The sequence below is a fragment of the Dryas octopetala genome, chromosome 1 (genome assembly GCF_963921425.1).
Source record: "Dryas octopetala chromosome 1, drDryOcto1.1, whole genome shotgun sequence".
In the NCBI taxonomy this organism is placed as follows: Eukaryota; Viridiplantae; Streptophyta; class Magnoliopsida; order Rosales; family Rosaceae; genus Dryas; species Dryas octopetala.
This window is the reverse complement of record NC_141366.1, coordinates 130,152-149,024: the sequence shown is the minus strand read 5'-3', so window position 1 is coordinate 149,024 and position 18,873 is coordinate 130,152. Positions and strand designations below refer to the sequence as shown.

Genomic DNA, 18,873 nt, shown 5'->3' with positions numbered 1-18,873 from the left:
AAAATGATAAGTACACTAAAAATTACATAATCGTGTTTGCCATTAGCCCATTGCCAACCATGCCCCTCCGGGTACACAAGGACCCGTACATTTCTTTAATAACATTTTTTTTCTTATCAAAATGTTTACGAATCAATATAAATACATAATGTGGTATATATAAAATACAATACCACACACCATAGTTTATTATAAGTTTATAACAACATTGAATCATAAATTAATGCCATTCAGATAAAAGAAAAATAAACATATAAATATATATGTATAATCAAATTTCAATTTGGTTAAGTTTTTGATAAGATCATTTTTGAAGTTGACCATAAAAAATACACAATTCAGATTATGATATCGCATTGCATGGTGAAACCGAAAAAATAGCTCTAAATCGCTCCTAAATGTATAATATATTTATTAATTTAGATGAATATATGAAGTCTTAGAATATTATCTCCATATCCCCCATCGGGGCAAAGTCCTGCAAAATCAATGAATTTTGCCATCCTTAATATAAAACATAATTTAGCTTATTTAATTTCACAATTCATAATCAACTAACTGTAAGTATAATGATATATTTTTTCCTAATGTTGAGTGAGGTTCTAAGTTTGATCACCCTTCTTCTAAAAAAACAAAAAATTCACAGCTCATAATGTACACGAACGGGTGTTGGTAAATTCAACTAAAGATCAAAAGGTAGCTGTAAATTGAAGGGTTTATAATTATTCAAGGAGATCCTTGGAAAATTCAGCGGTCTTGGGTATAATCCCCAGAATGCCCATGACACAAAAAGTCACCCCAAGTAAAAGCAAAGCATAGAGCCAAAGTAGGGTTGCCACATGCCCGAGTGGATAGGGACATCTCCGTCCTTTTGTAATTAGGGTTTCCAAACTCCTCCCAATGTCAGAATAAAAAGTGGGAACCCAAAACCATCTCACTGGCCAATGAGATTTCAGCTTGACCAAAAGACCGAAAGGGACATTCTAGTATCCAGTCATTAATCGCCGCGTGGAAATATGGTCCAATAGGAGACGCTCGATGAGCTCACAAAGTGACCCGCAGGTAATAAAACGAGAGTGCTGAAGAGGAGCCGTGGTGCTATTTGAATCACCGCTTTTGGATGAACAAAACCCTCTCTTTCCAAAAACCCAAACCCTTGGCGGCTGTGAGACCCGTTGTTCCCCCTTCTTTCACTCAGTATCTCTCTCTCTCTCTTAGACTTAGGGTTTTCTCTCTCCGTTGGCTAAAACCCCAATTACCTCTCTCTGAGATTTAGGGTTTTTTAGTATCACTTCGGATAAAGAAGGAGACGTAGAAGATCTAGCTATCAATTCACGGCCATGGCCACCGTTGCTCCTCCCGCGGATCGTATCCTAATCTATTTAACCATATGTGTATACTTTGTATTTGGTTTTTCCTATCTGGATTACCTCTATTTGGATCTGTTTTTCTGTGATTGGTTTTGGATCAAACTGGATCTTCTATGCTTTTGCTGTTATTGGTTTATGTTGAACGTGTAGATCGCAGTATGACTTTTGTGTTTGAGATTCTTTGTTTTGGTTCTCAGGATTTTTAGGTTGATTTGTGGTTTTTTAGAACGTGTCTGGAAATTTATGGCTGTGTGCTGTTTGCATGGATTTGTGTTCGTAAATATTGAAGTTACTCTTATAGTTTTGCTCAATTATTGGAAACGGATATGCATCGACTTTGATAATTTCTTTTTTTGTTTTGTTTAGTGAGTAATTTTCTGAAAGATTGTTTGAATCGACGGTTTCATATTAGGTGATTCTGTGTCTTTTCCGTTTTCGCTGGGGTTTTTTACCCGTAAGTTGTGGATTGAGTTATTGAAATTGAGTATTGGATTTTTACCCTTACGTTCAAATTATGGCCCCTGCTTCAGGGTCGAGACTCACTTTTTTTTATTGTTTGATTGTGTATGTTAATTACAATATGTGCAGTGTAACGGATACTTTCAACTAGATGTTGATTTTTTCTTTCCCAAAAGTATGTGTTTCCTTTACCTTTTGTTATCTTTAGAAGCAGCAGATTTGCTACAGAAGTTGTCATTAGATTCTCAAACCAAGACCCTGGAAATTCCTGAGCCTACCAAGAAGGTACTATGCATTTTTTAGTAGTTTAATGTATATACTATACTATTTTGACTTACTGTTTATCACATTGTGTTTTGATTATAATATCTGTTTTACAGTTCTTGATTTGTATTGATAATTGTCTGGGACCTAAAAGAAAAGATAATTGTTTGCTGATGTTAATTGGAACATGAAAAGTATTCTCAAACTGCATGTTGAAACATTTAATGGTTTATCTGATATGTTATTCTAAGGTTAATTTCCTTTTCCATGCAGCCTTCTGTTAATCAGTATGGGTCCATTGATTCTGGCAATGCTGCAAATGGTCAGATTCCATCAGAGCGCTCTGTGACCCCATTGTTACCTGATTTCATGGACCCATCGATATGCTATCTCCCAAATGGGTATCCGTCTACTGCTTATTATTATGGAGGTAAGTTGATGGTGAACTCTATGCTTGAGATTGGTTTATTGGTGGGTTGCTAAGTTCTTGAAATTCACGTCTTATGATATGGATGTTCCTGTGAATTTCTTGTAGGCTATGATGGGACTGGCAATGAGTGGGATGACTACTCGAGATATGTAAATCCTGAGGGAGTAGAGATGACTTCTGTAAGTTATTTTTTCCTTGTTGGGGGTAATGATCTCATGGTGCCTGTGTTCGATTTGGGTCTCATGTGAGTAATTTCATTGTTTCAAATTTATAATTTTTATTTGATTTGATTTGTGTTTTTAGGGAGTTTATGGGGATAACGGGTCTCTTATGTACCACCATGGTTATGGGTATGCACCATATGGCCCATATTCGCCAGCAGGTTCCCCAGTGCCAACTATGGGAAACGATGGTCAGTTATATGGGCCTCAACACTACCAATACCCTCCCTATTTCCAGCCGCTGACTCCAACCAGTGGGCCGTACAACCCCAGTCCTGCTGCCCCACAAAGTGAGGTCTCGACCTCTGTAGCTGCTGACCAAAAGCCTCTACCTGTGGAAACAGCTAATGGGATTGCAAATGGCATTGCAAATGGCATTGCAAATGGTGGAAGTGTGAAAGGAAATAATGGGTCAGCTCCCTTACCGACATACCAAAACTCGACTTTCAACTCTAATGGTTCATATGGAAGGGGTGCTTTGCCAGCTCGTGTTCCCACTCCTGGATACCAGGACCCAAGATTTGGTTTTGATGGCTTACGTTCGCCTCTTCCATGGTTAGATGGCCCACTTTTTTCAGATGGGCAGCCTAGACCTGTGACAAGTACAACAATTACTTCAATCTCAAATGGCAATAACATTCCATCTTCAAGGAATCAGAATTACCGTCCAAATTCCCACTTCATGGTATGATCTACACATCCTCAATTTATTGTTTTAATTTTTGGTTGTGTGGTCTTTGGGATGTAGATGGTGTATTTGATAATGGAAAATGCCCTGTAATCACCATTGGAAATGTCATCAGGCTGTCTGACATGATGGTTCTATTTTGGCCTTGGAAAACATGCAAGGTCAACCTGTAGGTTGGGTCTAGCCTAGTTTTATACAATTGAAATCTTGTAATTGGAGTGGAAGTCTTAAGTTGGATATCATTTAGCTGGTTGAAGTTAACAGATTATTTAGGATGCTAATAAATGTTTTGTTAATGTTTAGTCTGACTATTAAGATTTAGTGTTTTATTGCAACCTTTTCACATTAGATATACTAACCTTTGTGAATTTCATTTATTTGATCCCACAGGGTTTGCACCACCCAAGACCGATGTCTGGAATGGGTACAGCTCAAGGGTTTATAAATAGGATGTACCCGAACAAGCTGTATGGTCAGTATGGAAACACAGTTAGATCTGGTATGGGATTTGGATCTCATGGTTATGATTCCCGAACCAGTGGACGTGCATGGTTGGCTGTTGACAGCAAGTATAATAAACCTAGGGGAAGAAATGGTGGTTACTATGGATATGGTAATGAGAACATGGATGGCTTAAATGAACTTAACAGGGGACCTCGTGCAAAGGGCGCCAAGAACCAAAAGGGTTTTGCCCCTAGTGCATTAGCAATCAAGGGGCAGAATGTGCCAACTAATCTTAGTAATGATGAGGAAAAGGATAAAACAAGTGTTCCAGACCGAGAACAATACAACAGGGCAGATTTTGCAGAGGATTATACTGATGCCAAATTCTTCGTCATTAAGTCATACAGTGAGGATGATGTCCATAAGAGCATTAAGTATAATGTTTGGGCCAGCACGCCAAATGGCAACAAGAAGCTTCATGCAGCATACCAGGAGGCTCAGGAGAAATCTGGCGACTGCCCCATATTTCTTCTCTTCTCGGTGAGTATCTTGCTGCCAGGACTTGGGAGTTTCATAAGCTTTTCTTGTATTTTTAGTAATTTATTTGGTTTCTTTTTTAAGGTCAATACCAGTGGGCAATTTGTTGGCCTTGCTGAGATGTTGGGGCCTGTTGATTTTAACAAGAATTTAGAGTACTGGCAGCAAGACAAATGGAATGGCTGTTTCCCTGTCAAGTGGCATATTGTTAAAGATGTCCCTAACAGTTTGTTGAAGCACATCACTCTTGAAAATAATGAGAACAAACCTGTGACAAACAGTAGGGACACTCAGGAGGTAATTTTACTTGCATTGATTCTGCCTTGTTCTTCCCTTTTGATTTTTTTTTTGGCCTGACCCTTCTGAATATTAATCTTATGTGCTTATGTAAGGTCAAGCTGGAGCCAGGGCTTAAAATCATTAAAATATTCAAGGAGCATTTAAGTAAAACATGCATTTTGGATGACTTTGGGTTTTATGAGGCTCGCCAGAAGACAATTCAGGAGAAGAAGGCTAAGCAACAACAGTTTCAGAAACAGGCAAATACTCCCTTCATTCCTGTTAATGTTTTCTAGTCATGTTTCATTTTTGTTGATTTGTTTTCTGCTGCTGCTATGTAGTTTGTTTGCGGACAAATATTTAATAGTTGAAAACACCTAAAATTTGCCTTTACTTTTGAAAAACCAAAGCAGGTATGGGAAGGAAAGGCCATTGATGAGAAGAAAGAGGTGGCAAATGGGCAACTGAAAACTCAAAAGTCATCAGAGGTTCCATCTGATGTGACCAAGGAATCGATTCCCGCAGTGCATGCTGAGGAGGAAGTGAAACTTGCAGAAAATGGATCGATTGCAACTGGAGATGCCCCAAAGGGTGCTAAGGCAGTTGTGTCAGAGAAGAGGGTTGTAACAAATGGGGTTGCAAATGGTTGCTAGGCTCTGCCTTGCATAACGGCGGTCCATGCTCGCGGTGCTCTTTGAAAGGTTGCATTGGAAGTTAGCTGCTATTATTATAAGGACATAAACTACTGGCCAATTCTCCTTGTTGCACCGCCGCAATGACTGTCACTTGCTTTGCTAGAAAATAGTCAATAATTCGTTGAGGATGGCAAGTCAATATCTAGAAGTTGGTGTATGTTGAGGCAGGCAGGCTAGGGTCTTGGTAGTCTTTTTTAAATTTCAACCCGAGTTTTCTTTGGGGTCTTTTTTCTTTTACAGTGTTCAGCTGAAGCTCCTAACAGGTTTTGATTGCCTAGGATTTTGGGTTTAGGGTATCTCATTCAGTGGCTCTTATATTTTCAATATGTTTTTTTTTTCAATTTTTTTTCTTCTGGGTTTTATTTTTCTTTCATCTTTTCCCTTTACTTGTTTGGGTATTTCCTGTCCTGTAAATCTAGATCATCTCCATTGCGGAGCAGGTTTGCTCTTGTATTTGTAAGTGAGCTAGAAGCAAGGTGGGAAAATATTGCAATATAGTCAGTTTAAGAATTTTACATCTTGTTATCGTCGTATGTTATATAATTTTATCTCGTCTTTTTTAGACTGAAGTGGCCAGCAACTAAGGAGAGATGTCGTATCTCCTTGGAATAGAATATTTTTAGGCGAGCAAGAGTGCCACTAGCTATCCTATAATCATATCACAATATTATTATTATTATGGAAACAAGACTGCCACTTGCTCTATTTATCACCACCAGTGTTTGTGTATAGAGTGGCTGGTTAATCCACGCTTAAGTTAAGTCAAAGTTCAAACTGGAAAACAAAGAAAGTGTAGTGCTATTTCTAATTTGCTATCATTTTGTGGCTAAGGACCTGCCTATAAACAACTATGTTTGTGTCTACATGGGTGTATACATAATAAATAAATCTCCATAACTGACATCCCATCACCAAAGGATGCACAATCTACATTATGGTCTCTGAGTACCCAAAAAGCCCTCCTCAAGTCTTTTTTCTCTGGTTTGTTATATAACTTAGATGATATTTTAAGAGCATTTTACATAAGTTGGCTATTGCTTCTCGTCAAATTCTTTGTATACACGCTTACGTTGCCTTTTCTAGTTTCTAATTGACAAATGGACGTTCTATATGCACCGTACCCAAGAAGGGCCGAGACATTCATGGTGTTAGATTCTAATAAAATTCATGTGAAATTCATTACATAAAAGTAGCCTTTACTTAGTTTTCTAGAGTTTCAACTTTCAACAATGAATTGAATCTACTAAACTATTTTTAGTTAAAAGCCTCTTATAAAAAGAAAATAAAACATAAACAGAAAAACAATAAAAATATTGTATGTATATTGTGCTAAAAGAAAAATTTCTTGATAAGCATGAGATACACATATGATACTTGTAATAAAAAAATTTGTTAAACTACAAAAAAAAATGTTAAACAAATTCAAAATTAAGGTTATTATATTACCATGAACACTATTCTCCACCTTATCGATTTTCCCCTAACATTTTAAATTTTCTATTCATATTATAACTTATAACTTTTTATTTTAGTTTATTATTAATTTTATGAATTATAATAATAAATTTAAAAATTAAAACTAATATAATAATTACTTATTGTTCTAACGTTTGGCATTGATTTTAAAATTGTCAAAAACGCTTTCAAATTAGTAAAAGTGCTTTTGGTAGCGTTTAACAAAAATAAATAGAAATACTTCTGAGTTATAAAAGCGTTTTTAAAGAGTTTTTTGAGATATGTGTTTCTTCAAGAAGTACTTTCAAGTGTTTTTGCATGAACAACTTCGAAGTTGTATAAAAATTTATATGTGATTCTTAACATAAGCGCTACTAAATAAAAATGCTTCTAAAAAACAGTGTCAAACGGGCTTAATTCAACTAACTACTATTGTTCCAATCCATTATACTTGTTTTTTCCCTAACATTTAGGAGAGCTGCTATTGATATCCCTGAAATTGGTATCTATACTCCCATTATTTTTTGTAAAATCTAAAACAAATTTTATCCTTGAATAATGGTAAAACTAAAACAAAATCTTTAAAAAAATTTAAGAATTAATTACTCTAAGGTACCTTTTACTTATTGTTTTTACTCTCTAGTGCACCAATTAGTTTTTTTTAATAACAAGGTAAGTTGCAGCTAGCTGGCTTATCTTGAAATCTGGTCAATTGCCATTTTATTTCCTGTTTGTCTTTCTCTTTCTCTTTCTCTTTCTTCTCTCTTCACGTTTATCTTCTCTCTTTATGCATTTATGCCATTTTAAGTCAAACTGCAGTTTTTTGCATTTTTCTGCAGTTTCTAGAACTGCAGTTTTCTGCAGTTTCTGAAACTGCAAGTGAACTGAAACTGCATAAAAAACTGTAGTTTATGCAGTTTACAGTGAACTGAAACTGCAGTTTCTGGAATTACAAGTGAACTTTCTGCAGTTTCTGAAACTGCAAGTGAACTGAAACTGCATAAAAAACTGCAGTTTATGCAGTTTACAGTGAACTGAAACTGCAGTTTCTGGAATTACAAGTGAACTTTCTGCAGTTTCTGAAACTGCAAGTGAACTGAAACTGCAATTTATTAGAGTTGAAACTGCAGTTTATTGGAGTTGCTGACTTGCAGTTTCAGTTTATTAGTGTTTTGGCATGTTGCAGCTGGTGAGGACACGGCATGTATTTTTAATTTTTGTTATCCCTATTTTCGTCAAAACAATGCGCTGGCAGATGAGCTTTACTGTAGCGTGGGGATCCAGTGGATGTGGTGTCCGCAAAGGAATAATAGAATTGTGATAGTTGGCCCGCAAAGAAAGAAAGGGGCTTTGGGTGGTTTTGGTTAATAAATTTAGATGCTAATACCTGTATGTTAATGGACCCAAAATTTAAAGTAAACCCACCCCACCCCCTCCCTTAACGGTTTTCCTCCCTCAATCTACAAATTTCATAGTCCCAATGGGTGATGGCAACTTCACCGACACCTCTTATGTTCAGCAACTTTTACAATCCTAAATAGGGAGAAAGGGAACAAAAAATAAAAATAAAAAGAAAGAGAGGTTATTTGACGTTCACCAGTGGGAGGGTGTCGGCGTTGCTAGTGGAGGGAGGGGACAAGGGGGTTGCATCCAGTGTCGGATAGGTTAGGTTAGGTTAGGGATGACAAAATTTCTTGTGAGTATGAAAATGGCACTCCTTGGCCTATATAAACACTTAATTTAGTAGAATTTTATAATTATATTTTGATTTTTGTGCTATTTTTGCCTTTTAAACGAAACAATGTTATTTTATAATTCAAATGCTGTAATATAATTTGGTATGTATTAGTATACTTTTATGTATATATTATGTATTTATAGTGAATTAATAGTATTTTTAATTCAATACTTTTTTAAAATTTTATTGAGAATAAATAGGGAGCTGGTGGTGAGAAAGAAAAGTTAGATGGGTACATTGAGCAATTAGCGATATGAATAGAATTACTCATTTGAACACACCGTAGGGTATGCATAGTGAGTGGGGTCCATCTAGTAACAATGTAATAAATGGGGCGGCTAAATTAATTTTGAATGAATTGTAATGATAAATTGTGTTGGGGACTCTCGGTGTCGGTGTCTCTCACTTCCTAAAACCCCTAAAACCCTTGTTGCGTTTTAAGCAAGCAGAAGCACTGAAGCAGAGGCAGGCCGCTCTCTACTTTGCCATGGCCACCGCTTCCCCGCCTGCTCCTGCGGATCGTATCCTTTTGGCTCTTTACCGCTCTCCTTCTCTATACTTGCTTTTGGATCAAATTGGTTTTGTCCTTTTCTTTTTTCGTGTTCTTGAATGACAGCTTTCTTCTTTATACGGTTCATTCATATATATCTGTGTATTTATGTATGGGGCTGAGATCTGTTTAGGAGTTTTGCGTGTAATTAGGGCTTTTTCTGTGATAATACCCTAAAATCTTTGATATGATAATCCAGACTGGAGAAAGAAGATTAAAGCTGTTGGCTTTTTTACTCTTTCAATGGAATATATTTGATATGCTATTTTACATTTCCTTCTGCTTTTATCCTTCTTCTGTCTTTTAGTTTGAATTCCCTACTATATTGTATTTTCTTGACCCTCTGGTTTTCTATAGAAGCTGCAGACTTGCTGCAGAATTTGTCCTTAGATTCTCAGGCCAAGGGTCCTGATCTTCCTGTCCCTGCCAAGAGTGTAATTTTACACTTCCACTCTAACTCTATCGTTCAATCCCTAGATTCCATCTTTGCTCTTATTTTGTGTTCATATAACCAATTCCATTTTTTTTTTAAAAATTCTTTCAATGAGTTTGTGTTTTAAGCTTGATTATAATTTTCATGATTTGCAGCCTAATGTTCTGACTGCTAAGCTCCAGTCGTCTGATTGGTCTACAACCCCATTGCTGCTGGATTTTATGGATCCAGCTATGTGCTATCTCCCTAACGGTTACGCATCTTCTGCCTATTACTATGGAGGTAATTTTGGCGTGTGGTCTTAGCATTTCATCTGTTATTGGATTTGGGTTGTTAAAGAGCTTGGCTGGAATTTCTAATTCTATTTTTCACATTGAAAACAAATGTACATACCTTTCAGGCATTCGATGCTGTTATGTTTTACTATTTTTTTTTTTTGATGGTTTGGGATTGCTTTTGTAGACTATGGTGGGACTGGAAATGAGTGGGGCAGCATTTCAAGTTATGTAAGTCCAAACGGCAGCGATATGAATTCTGTAAGTTTTACGCCTATAGTCTGTTTTGTCACAGACTCACAGTTGTATTTTTCTGTTTGAATTTTTTTACATTTCTTACATGAGTTCTTATGGAAATATTCGCCAAGCAATCTTTTGTATCCTGTCATCAGTCTGTATCATTCTTGTTGCATATTTCAGGTTGTCTATGGTGATAATGGGTCTTTTATGTATCATCATGGTTATGGTTATGCACCCTACAGCGCATATTCAACATCAGGGTCTCCAGTTCCAACTGTGGGAAGTGATGGACAGCTATACGGACCTCAGCAGTACCAATATCCTCCCTATTTCAAGCAGCTGACTCCTAACAGTGGTTCGCACACCCCTAATTCAGCTGGTCCTTCCCAGGGGGGTGTTTCCACCTCTAAGGATGCTGACCAAAAACCCTCATCTGTAGGAACACCTAATGGTATTCTGAGCAGTGTGGGTCTGAAGGGAAATACTCCTTCAGAGTTCTCAAAACCAAAATATCAAAACTCATGGCTGAATGTAAAGGGTTCCTACAGCGGATACCATAATGCAATATATGGTTTTGATGGTTTGATATCTCCCATCCCATGTCTAGAAGGGCCAACATTTTCAAATGGACAGGGTAGGGGAATGACTGGAAATACAATCAACAAAACTCGATTTTCCAAGAATCAGATTTCCCGACCGAATTCTCAATTCATGGTATGCTAGCTCTATCGTTTTATTTTCTTTTTGTACCATTTTTCCTTCTTTTTTCCTCAGCTAGCTGAAACAGATATGGATAGGTCTGAGCAAGTTGGGTCAGATGTATATGTAAATTTGTTTGAAATGTCATTCGGATCAGTTTTTAGGTTTAATTAATTTTCTGTTCTAAAGTTGGAACCTAGTAGATATCTATGTGAAATTAAAGGCACTTTGCTCGCTGTTATCTAGTTGGTTGAGCAGTGGGTTAATTTTAAGTTTCAGATTCCTCCATTTGAATTCTGTTAGGAGACAAAATAGGTAGTAGTGTTTCTCTTGGAGTTGACCTCACTGGAAAATTGATTGATCCAAATGCATTGCTATCTTTGTTAATTATCAGTTTTCCTTAGGTTATATAACATCTGTTGTGTAATGGTTTTATGATTGATGGGATGATCTGACTTTGATAGATTGTTCTTGGAGGTGGCCTCTCAAGGATTTCTATTACGTGACTTTGTAGGGTTTGCACCACTCAAGGCTGGGGTACAGTATGGATACAGCTCATGGGCTTGTGAATGGGATGTACACCAACGAATTCTATGGTCATAATGGGAACCCAGTTAGACTTGGTATGGGATTTGGATCTAATGGTTTTGGTATGCAAAGAAATGGATATGGGTGGATAGCTCTTCAAAACAAGTATAAATCCAGGGGGAGAGGCAGCTCTGTTCGCTATGGTAACCAGGGCATTGATTGCTTGGATGAGTTGAACAAGGGACCTAGAAGTAAGAGTTATAAAAGCCAAAAGGGATATTCATCTGCTACTGTAGCAGTCAATGGGTACAACATTCCATTGAACAGAGCTAATGATGAGAAGGATACAATTAGCATGATTTCAGAGCGGGAGCATGTGTACAAAGCAGATATCCATGATGATTACCCTGATGCGAAGTTCTTCATTATTAAGTCATATAGTGAGGATGATGTTCATAAGAGTGTCAAGTATAATGTTTGGGCCAGCACACCAAATGGAAACAAGAAGCTTAATGTAGCATACCAGGAGGCTCAAGATAAATCAGGTGGCTGCCGTGTATTTCTCTTCTTCTCGGTGAGCATCTTGATCCATTGCTTAAGTCTGTTATTTCCTTCATTGCTTTCCTTGCCTTAACTTTTTTCTTCTTTCTTTATTTATTTTTTCTCTAGGTGAATACCAGTGGTCAATTTGTTGGCCTAGCAGAGATGGCCGGGCCTGTAGACTTTAACAAGAGTGTGGAGTATTGGCAACAAGACAAGTGGACTGGCTGTTTCCCTGTTAAGTGGCAGATTGTAAAGGATGTACCCAACAGTTTGCTAAAGCACATTACCCTAGAAAACAATGAAAACAAACCTGTCACAAACAGTAGGGACACTCAAGAGGTATGTCTACATATTTTCTTCATCTTGTTCTTTTGCTCTTTTTCAGTAATAAGACTTAATGTGTTTGTGTAGGTCAACTTAGAGCAGGGGCTTAAAATGATCAAAATATTTAAGGATCATTCCAGTAAAACATGCCTTTTGGATGATTTTGAGTTCTATGAAGCTCGCCAGAAGACAATTCAGGAAAATAAAGCACAGCAGCAGATGCGGAAACAGGCAGGACTTTTTTCCCCTTTAGTGATATCCAGTAATCCTTATTTTTAATGTCCATCTGTGCTATTCTCCTTCCAGTGCCTGACTGATACCTCAATAATTGCTCTTAAGTCAGTTTGATTCGGAGAAATCTCTAAATCCTCTTTTAATTGTCTAAGTGAAGGTATTGGATGACAAGCCAACTGATGGAAGAAATGATGGGACGGATGAGGCACTCAAATCACCGGAATCATATGGAACTGCCTTGGATTTGATTAACGAACCAACACCAATTACTCAAACTGATGAAGAAGCGAAGCTTGTGAAGAATGGATCAGTTGCAGAAACTGGAGATAACTTGGAGGATCCAAGACCAGTTGTGTCAGAGGCGATTGTAACAAAATAGGCTGCAAAATGGTTGCTACCTTGTGCAATGCACAATAGTTGTTCATTACATTTAAGATTTTCTTCTTAGTAGGAGTCTGTTGAGAGGTTTTGCTGCTTTAAAGAGTATAATTCAGAGTAGAAAATGATATTTAGAGATTGCAGTGTTGTCAGAGTCCCATTCCAATCCCCGTCTTATTATTCTTTATGCGGTGGGTTGGTTTTAACAATAGTTAGCTCCCATAGCTCTCTCTTACTGTTTGCCTCTCGGCCTTGTATTCCAGACATATTTTGTTGCGAAATAGCTTGGCTTTTTTGTTTGTAAGAGTGATGTAAGTTGGGAAGAATTGCAAAATAGTTGAGTTTAAGAGGGTTCCTGAATTCAGTGGCTGGCTCCCTTTTCGTTTTTTCTGTTTGTGCTTGCTCATACCCTTGAAGTATGAGCGACTCTGACCTGTGTTTTACCCTTTTCTGGTCTGTCTTCTACTTGCAACTTAAGAAATAAACAAAATCTGAATTGTTGAGTCATCTAATTATTGTATTTTCTCAAGTTGGGTTCAGTTCTCGTTAGAACATCATTATGTGTGGAAATTATGTTATCAAGATTTGAACAAAATAAAAGAGTGATAAAGATTATCATTCAAGGAATATAATTAATGGGGTGGGGCGTGATTTACGATTTATGCATCGAGTAGCAGATAACAATTTTAGTCTTCTTTTTATCTTTTTTTTAGTTGTGGAAGGTGAATCGAACTTGGGTGTCATTCTACGGCCCTTCCCATCTAACAAAGTGGTGTGGTATGAAACTATGAACTATGATCTTATGAAGGAAAACCCGAAGTTTGGCTAAGCGAATAAACAAACAATCTGGAAAAAACAAAAAACAAAAAGCGAATAAACAAACAAAATGTACTTTAAATGCGGAACTGGAAGTTACCTACATGTACATGTCTACATGACATGAATCCGACTGAGTGTTGTCTCACGTGTAACATTTTATATTAATTCTTCTGAATCTGACCATGATGATGATAATAAGATAAGATTGGTTAAGAAGAGGAAATTACTAATTGGTATACGTTACTAAAAAACAAAAAAAATTGGTATACCGTATACGTTACTTTTTGTACCATCAAATTTTAGACAAGCTCTTAGCTCGTCTCTACACCAACAAATTTATCTTAGACAAGCTCTCTCTCACAATTAAAAAGAGAGTGAGTGAGTTCTCTGTCACATTCATTCTTGATTCGTGAAAATTGAAATGGGCAGCAGCAGGCTGATGAAAAGACTGGTTCGATGGGTTGGTAGGAGGCCATTTTCGACCTCCTCTTCCACTTCCTCTTGTTATGAAAAGATTCTTCAGCAAACTGGGTCTGGAAGTGGGAAATCATTGAACCTCTACTCTGCCATCAACCAAGCGCTCCACATCGCCTTGGAAACTGATCCACGGTGCATGACTTGCCTTGTCTTTCTTAATTTCATTTTTTCTCTTTTCCTTCTTCCTTCTCTTTTTTCTTGTTTCACTCTATGGGAAATGGCTTCAAATTTTTGACTTTTCCTTTCTAATTCATAATTTAGACCCCATTTTTGCAATCTTCTAATGGTTATCTGAATTGGGTTTCTTCCGCTTTTAACTATTTCTTCTAATATATACATATATATATATATAGAGACGAACTTTGGTATTTAATTATTATGTACTGTATCGTTCAGATGGTAATTTGTTTTCTCTCTACCAAGTACCAACGGTAAACAATTATGATTCGCAAGAGGTTGCAAAATAGGACTGACTTTTGCAGTTTTTGAAAACCCTTCAGTTTGTTGAAGGTGGTGGAGTACAAGTAGACTGACCAGAACAACATGTAACAAGAGTTGTAAAACTGTCCCCTACACAGCTTTTTGACTGCGGAGCTGGAGTGTCTTTAATTGCTTTAAGACGAAAATCTAAATCTTATGTACTTTAAAATTCACAGCTCCCTTCTATTAAAAGTAGCTTGGCTTTGTGAATGTATATGCCATAAGCTTCTTAAGATAAAGGAGATAAAAGCTTTTACTTTAATTTGTGCTTTCTTATGACGACTGACTTATATTATATCCACATTCTCAAAAGTTAAAAACAACTACTTTTCCTGCATATGAATGTTTAATAAAAATGAGTACTGCTGAAGCATCTTTTAGTGTAAGGAATATGAGCCCTATTTTTATTTTATTTTTTTATGTTAAGTGTTTAACACAACAGATTTTCTCACTGCCTCACAAACCCTCTTAGACAAATTTCCTGCATCCTGTCCTCAACTGGTGCCACCTCTAGCCTTTTCACTTCAGAATGAGCTTGTGACTAAGAAAGAAACTGAAATGCAGAGTCAAAATGGTTTTGATGGTTTTTTTTTTTTTTTGAAAAGAGGTTTTGATGGTTTTTGGTTGCAACATTACAAACCATCCAACTTATTTGATTGTAGTGGTGCTCTTAGACTTGCTTGAATGGAGGTTTTCTCTTTTTAAGTGTCAAATATTTAATTCAAACTCAAAATTTGATTTTAACAGAGTTCTAGTGTTTTGTTAAGCAGTTTAAATTTATACCATTTAAAATTAATTGATGCTAGTGAATTAATCTGTAATGTTAACCTGTTATGTCTAACGGACATGACAGACTTTGGTGCACTAGTGTAATTGTATCTAATGTTATGTGTTGGACCCTGCAATATACTATATGCATGGATATATAGATTTGTAACAATATCTAATGAATAATTGCATTAACTTATGTGAGCTACTTTGGATTTATATGACTTACCAGTTACCTCGGCGTGCTTATGTGCTTGTAGATTAACCAACTCATTCTTTTCATTTTCTCGCAGTGCTTATGTATTTGGAGAAGATGTGGGTTTTGGTGGGGTCTTCCGTTGCACAACAGGCTTAGCTGATCGATTTGGTAAAAACAGGGTTTTTAATACCCCTCTTTGTGAACAGGTATCTTTATGTCACAGCCTAGTTACTACTTTCATTGGAAACGTATACACCTCTAAGTGATAAGAATAGGATTCTAAAACTTGCAATGCATTTAACAATATACTGTTTTCTAAAAATTGGGTCCTACAAAGTTGAGTATCATAAAAAATTAGAAATCCTTACCATGTATCCCGCTTTGGTAAAGTGTGGTACACAATATAATTCTGTTATAGTACTAAATTAAAAACTATTAAAAAATCTTGTAAATATGTCTTTTGTATTCAGCTTCCTTTTTCTTGTCTCGTACTATATAATTGGTACCTCTTAAGCAAGTCGCAGTTGATAACCTCCGTTCTTACTTGTCTGTTAACCCAGGGCATTGTAGGATTTGGCATTGGTTTAGCAGCTATGGTAAGTTTGAGGATTTAGTATTATGCACGAGCTTTAGAATCATACCTCAGTTCAATTTTTCTTCTCATCTGATAGCTATGAGCCTCATTACATTTGGTATCATCTCACATGATAGGGAAATCGAGCTGTAGCAGAAATCCAATTTGCAGATTATATTTTTCCTGCTTTTGATCAGGCATGCATCCCTGATCCCTTCCAATGCTAGATTCTATCATAGCCTCACAAATGATAATTAATTGAGTGACTCTTTATTTGTAGATTGTCAATGAAGCTGCAAAGTTCAGATACCGAAGTGGAAATCAATTTAATTGTGGAGGTGAAACTTCGCTGTTCTTATTATGTTTGAATCTTACTTGTTTCTTTCTTCCCCTCCCCCCCATATTTTGCATGATGAAGTTTTTTTATTACTATTTACTCCCTAGGCTTAACAATAAGAGCCCCCTATGGAGCTGTGGGGCATGGCGGACATTATCACTCACAATCTCCTGAAGCTTTCTTCTGTCATGCTCCTGGTATCAAGGTTTCTTCTTCCTTTCAGACATTAGTGTATTTTTGGGGTCTTTTATTCATTTACCCATACACTAACTGAAACGTGTGAGGGTAAAACATGCCATTGTACCCCTACACTAGCCTAGTGGCCTGTGACTTAAGAAGGCAGCAGCACCATTAGCCTCTTTAGTTGAAAATGATTTATCATTATCTGTGTTGAATTTCAGAATAGTCAAGGGCTGTGAGGTTTACTAGAGGAAATAATTACTGTACTTGCTTCATTTCCTGCTGCCAGAGACTTTTATAAGTTCTAAGGTCATTGCACCTTTATTAGATATCTAAAAAGTGCTTATTATATAGGTGGTCATCCCTCGAAGCCCACGACAAGCAAAAGGCTTATTGCTTTCCTGCATTCGTGATCCAAACCCTGTTGTGTTTTTTGAACCAAAGGTAGTTTCTTTATTGTTTATTTTTTGGTTCTAAAATAAATTAATTGATCCATTAGCAAAAGCTTAATTTGGAAAAAGTTTTGATTTGAAATTGTACGAATACCCTGGTTTCAGTGGCTATACAGATTATCAGTAGAAGAGGTTCCTGAGCATGATTTCATGTTGCCCTTATCAGAGGCAGAGGTATACTGTTTCTAGTTTCATTGTAGTATGAAATTGCAATTTTGGAATAAATAATGAGAATTGCAATCATGGTTTTAATATAATCAAGGAACTTTATACTCGAAATTGCGATGCTCAGGTAATTCGAGAGGGCAATGATATAACACTTGTTGGGTGGGGAGCTCAATTATCTGTAATGGAACAGGCCTGTCTGGATGCTGAAAAAGTAAGTTTTCCTCACAGCTAGAAAACATTATTCCCTTTCTGCCCTGTATTTGATTTGGTATGTTCTATAATTTATGAGAATGGTTCATGTAACTGAAAGATTACAATTCTCTCATCCCTTCTACTCCTAGACAATATAAATGCCATTTGACTTGTGAAACTTTTCAGGATGGAATTTCTTGTGAACTGATAGACCTGCGAACTCTGTTACCTTGGGATAAGGACACGGTGGAGGCCTCTGTTAGAAAAACTGGAAGGCTTCTTGTAAGTATAATATCTTCATACAAGCACACTTACTGAAAATGGGTTGGTGCAGTACAATTAGTGACAAATCCAATACCCTTTTGTAGATTAGTCATGAAGCTCCAGTTACTGGAGGATTTGGTGCTGAAATATCCGCTTCAATTATTGAACGTTGCTTCCTAAGGGTAAGCACCACCAATCTTCAACACTCACATTTGCTTATTTCAATGGTTTGCTTGTCAAGGTCTTGGAAGCAGCTGATAACTTAATCTTTGATCTAATCAATAACAAAAAAGAGTTATTGTGTTGTTACTTGTTAGTTAGAAGCACCTGTTGCAAGAGTATGCGGTCTGGATACCCCCTTCCCTCTTGTCTTTGAACCCTTCTATTTGCCCACCAAGAACAAGGTTAGTTATCTAAATCTTCTCTGCAACAATTTTTTGTTGTTATACCGGCCACCACTGCTTATATAGAATTGTTTTGTCTTCCTTGGATGCAGATATTGGACGCAATCAAGTCAACTGTAAATTACTAGCGTAAAAGCAAGTCTGCTTCTTCTCTCTTAGAGGCTTACTATTGAACAAATTCTGTTACAAAGTGTAACTAACATCAGTCATCTAGGCGTTATAACTCCATCATCATCCTGTACATGTAAGAAAGACCGAGTATGGGAATAATGTGGCAGAAATTGTTCGGTCCTTCCTCAATCAAACTTTAGCAAGAAGGATGTTATTTGCAAACTGCCACCTGAGTATGTTGATCCCTCAAAAGTTAGGACTTAGGACAGGTTCCATTTTTCATTATCACTTCTTCCTCGACTGCTCAATGAGTAAAGTGAAAACAATTATTTTTTTAGCCGGTATGCTAAAACAGCTTATTCATTTGAAATTTATATCAAAACCCTTTAAGTCCCGACTAAATATACTCGTATACTCACTGAGTTGTCTAAAAAAATCATAGCACGATAAAGGTTGAACGCTTGAATGAGAGAGAGAGAGAGGTTGACATGCACGGGTGGAAAGAGTAGATGTAATAGATATAATAATAGATAACAGTGGCTGCAACAACCTTCTTCCTTGGTTTTTGTATTTTTCTTTAATGAAATTTCTTCTTTCGTTGATCAGGCCATTTCAGACAAAAATCCCCGGGAGGCATATAAAGCCCCCCTTAACAGTTGGACAA

General features: G+C 36.8%; 3 protein-coding genes across 4 annotated transcripts; all 3 read left to right on the top strand.

Moving 5' to 3' along the window:
* Positions 1-1,131: 1,131 nt before the first annotated feature.
* Positions 1,132-5,904, top strand: LOC147295952 (YTH domain-containing protein ECT4-like). Its single transcript, XM_086243361.1, has 9 exons — positions 1,132-1,368; positions 2,038-2,114; positions 2,367-2,523; positions 2,629-2,702; positions 2,827-3,429; positions 3,823-4,416; positions 4,498-4,710; positions 4,806-4,952; positions 5,106-5,904. The coding sequence occupies exons 1-9, from the start codon at positions 1,341-1,343 to the stop codon at positions 5,343-5,345; spliced, it is 2,133 nt and encodes a 710-aa protein (XP_086099487.1). The 5' UTR covers positions 1,132-1,340; the 3' UTR covers positions 5,346-5,904.
* Positions 5,905-8,971: 3,067 nt separating this feature from the next.
* LOC147295951 (YTH domain-containing protein ECT4-like) lies at positions 8,972-12,920 on the top strand. Of its 2 annotated transcripts, none has more exons than XM_086245104.1 (9): positions 8,972-9,101; positions 9,488-9,564; positions 9,719-9,845; positions 10,026-10,099; positions 10,259-10,792; positions 11,292-11,879; positions 11,975-12,187; positions 12,260-12,403; positions 12,564-12,920. In XM_086245104.1, the coding sequence occupies exons 1-9, from the start codon at positions 9,068-9,070 to the stop codon at positions 12,783-12,785; spliced, it is 2,013 nt and encodes a 670-aa protein (XP_086101230.1). In that variant the 5' UTR covers positions 8,972-9,067; the 3' UTR covers positions 12,786-12,920. The 2 variants fall into 2 exon arrangements, with proteins under 2 accessions (XP_086101230.1, XP_086101236.1); XM_086245110.1 differs by having other exon boundaries at positions 9,041-9,101; positions 9,491-9,564.
* Positions 12,921-13,922: 1,002 nt separating this feature from the next.
* Positions 13,923-18,568, top strand: LOC147295950 (2-oxoisovalerate dehydrogenase subunit beta 1, mitochondrial). Its single transcript, XM_086238485.1, has 13 exons — positions 13,923-14,212; positions 15,622-15,733; positions 16,088-16,123; positions 16,239-16,298; positions 16,382-16,439; positions 16,546-16,643; positions 16,973-17,062; positions 17,176-17,244; positions 17,363-17,449; positions 17,617-17,712; positions 17,799-17,876; positions 18,012-18,098; positions 18,191-18,568. The coding sequence occupies exons 1-13, from the start codon at positions 14,025-14,027 to the stop codon at positions 18,224-18,226; spliced, it is 1,095 nt and encodes a 364-aa protein (XP_086094611.1). The 5' UTR covers positions 13,923-14,024; the 3' UTR covers positions 18,227-18,568.
* The last annotated feature ends 305 nt before the right edge of the window (positions 18,569-18,873 follow it).

Bases quoted from the DNA above. Each gene is read 5' to 3' on its own strand.
- LOC147295950 (XM_086238485.1), top strand. From the start codon at position 14,025: ATGGGCAGCAGCAGGCTGATGAAAAGACTGGTTCGATGGGTTGGTAGG. The intron at 14,213-15,621 runs GTGCATGACTTG...ATTTTCTCGCAG, and splicing joins GCCTTGGAAACTGATCCACG to TGCTTATGTATTTGGAGAAG. The intron at 15,734-16,087 runs GTATCTTTATGT...CTGTTAACCCAG, and splicing joins ATACCCCTCTTTGTGAACAG to GGCATTGTAGGATTTGGCAT.
- LOC147295952 (XM_086243361.1), top strand. From the start codon at position 1,341: ATGGCCACCGTTGCTCCTCCCGCGGATC. The intron at 1,369-2,037 runs GTATCCTAATCT...TGTTATCTTTAG, and splicing joins CGTTGCTCCTCCCGCGGATC to AAGCAGCAGATTTGCTACAG. The intron at 4,417-4,497 runs GTGAGTATCTTG...TTCTTTTTTAAG, and splicing joins CCATATTTCTTCTCTTCTCG to GTCAATACCAGTGGGCAATT.
- LOC147295951 (XM_086245104.1), top strand. From the start codon at position 9,068: ATGGCCACCGCTTCCCCGCCTGCTCCTGCGGATC. The intron at 11,880-11,974 runs GTGAGCATCTTG...TTTTTTCTCTAG, and splicing joins GTGTATTTCTCTTCTTCTCG to GTGAATACCAGTGGTCAATT. The intron at 12,404-12,563 runs GCAGGACTTTTT...GTCTAAGTGAAG, and splicing joins AGCAGCAGATGCGGAAACAG to GTATTGGATGACAAGCCAAC.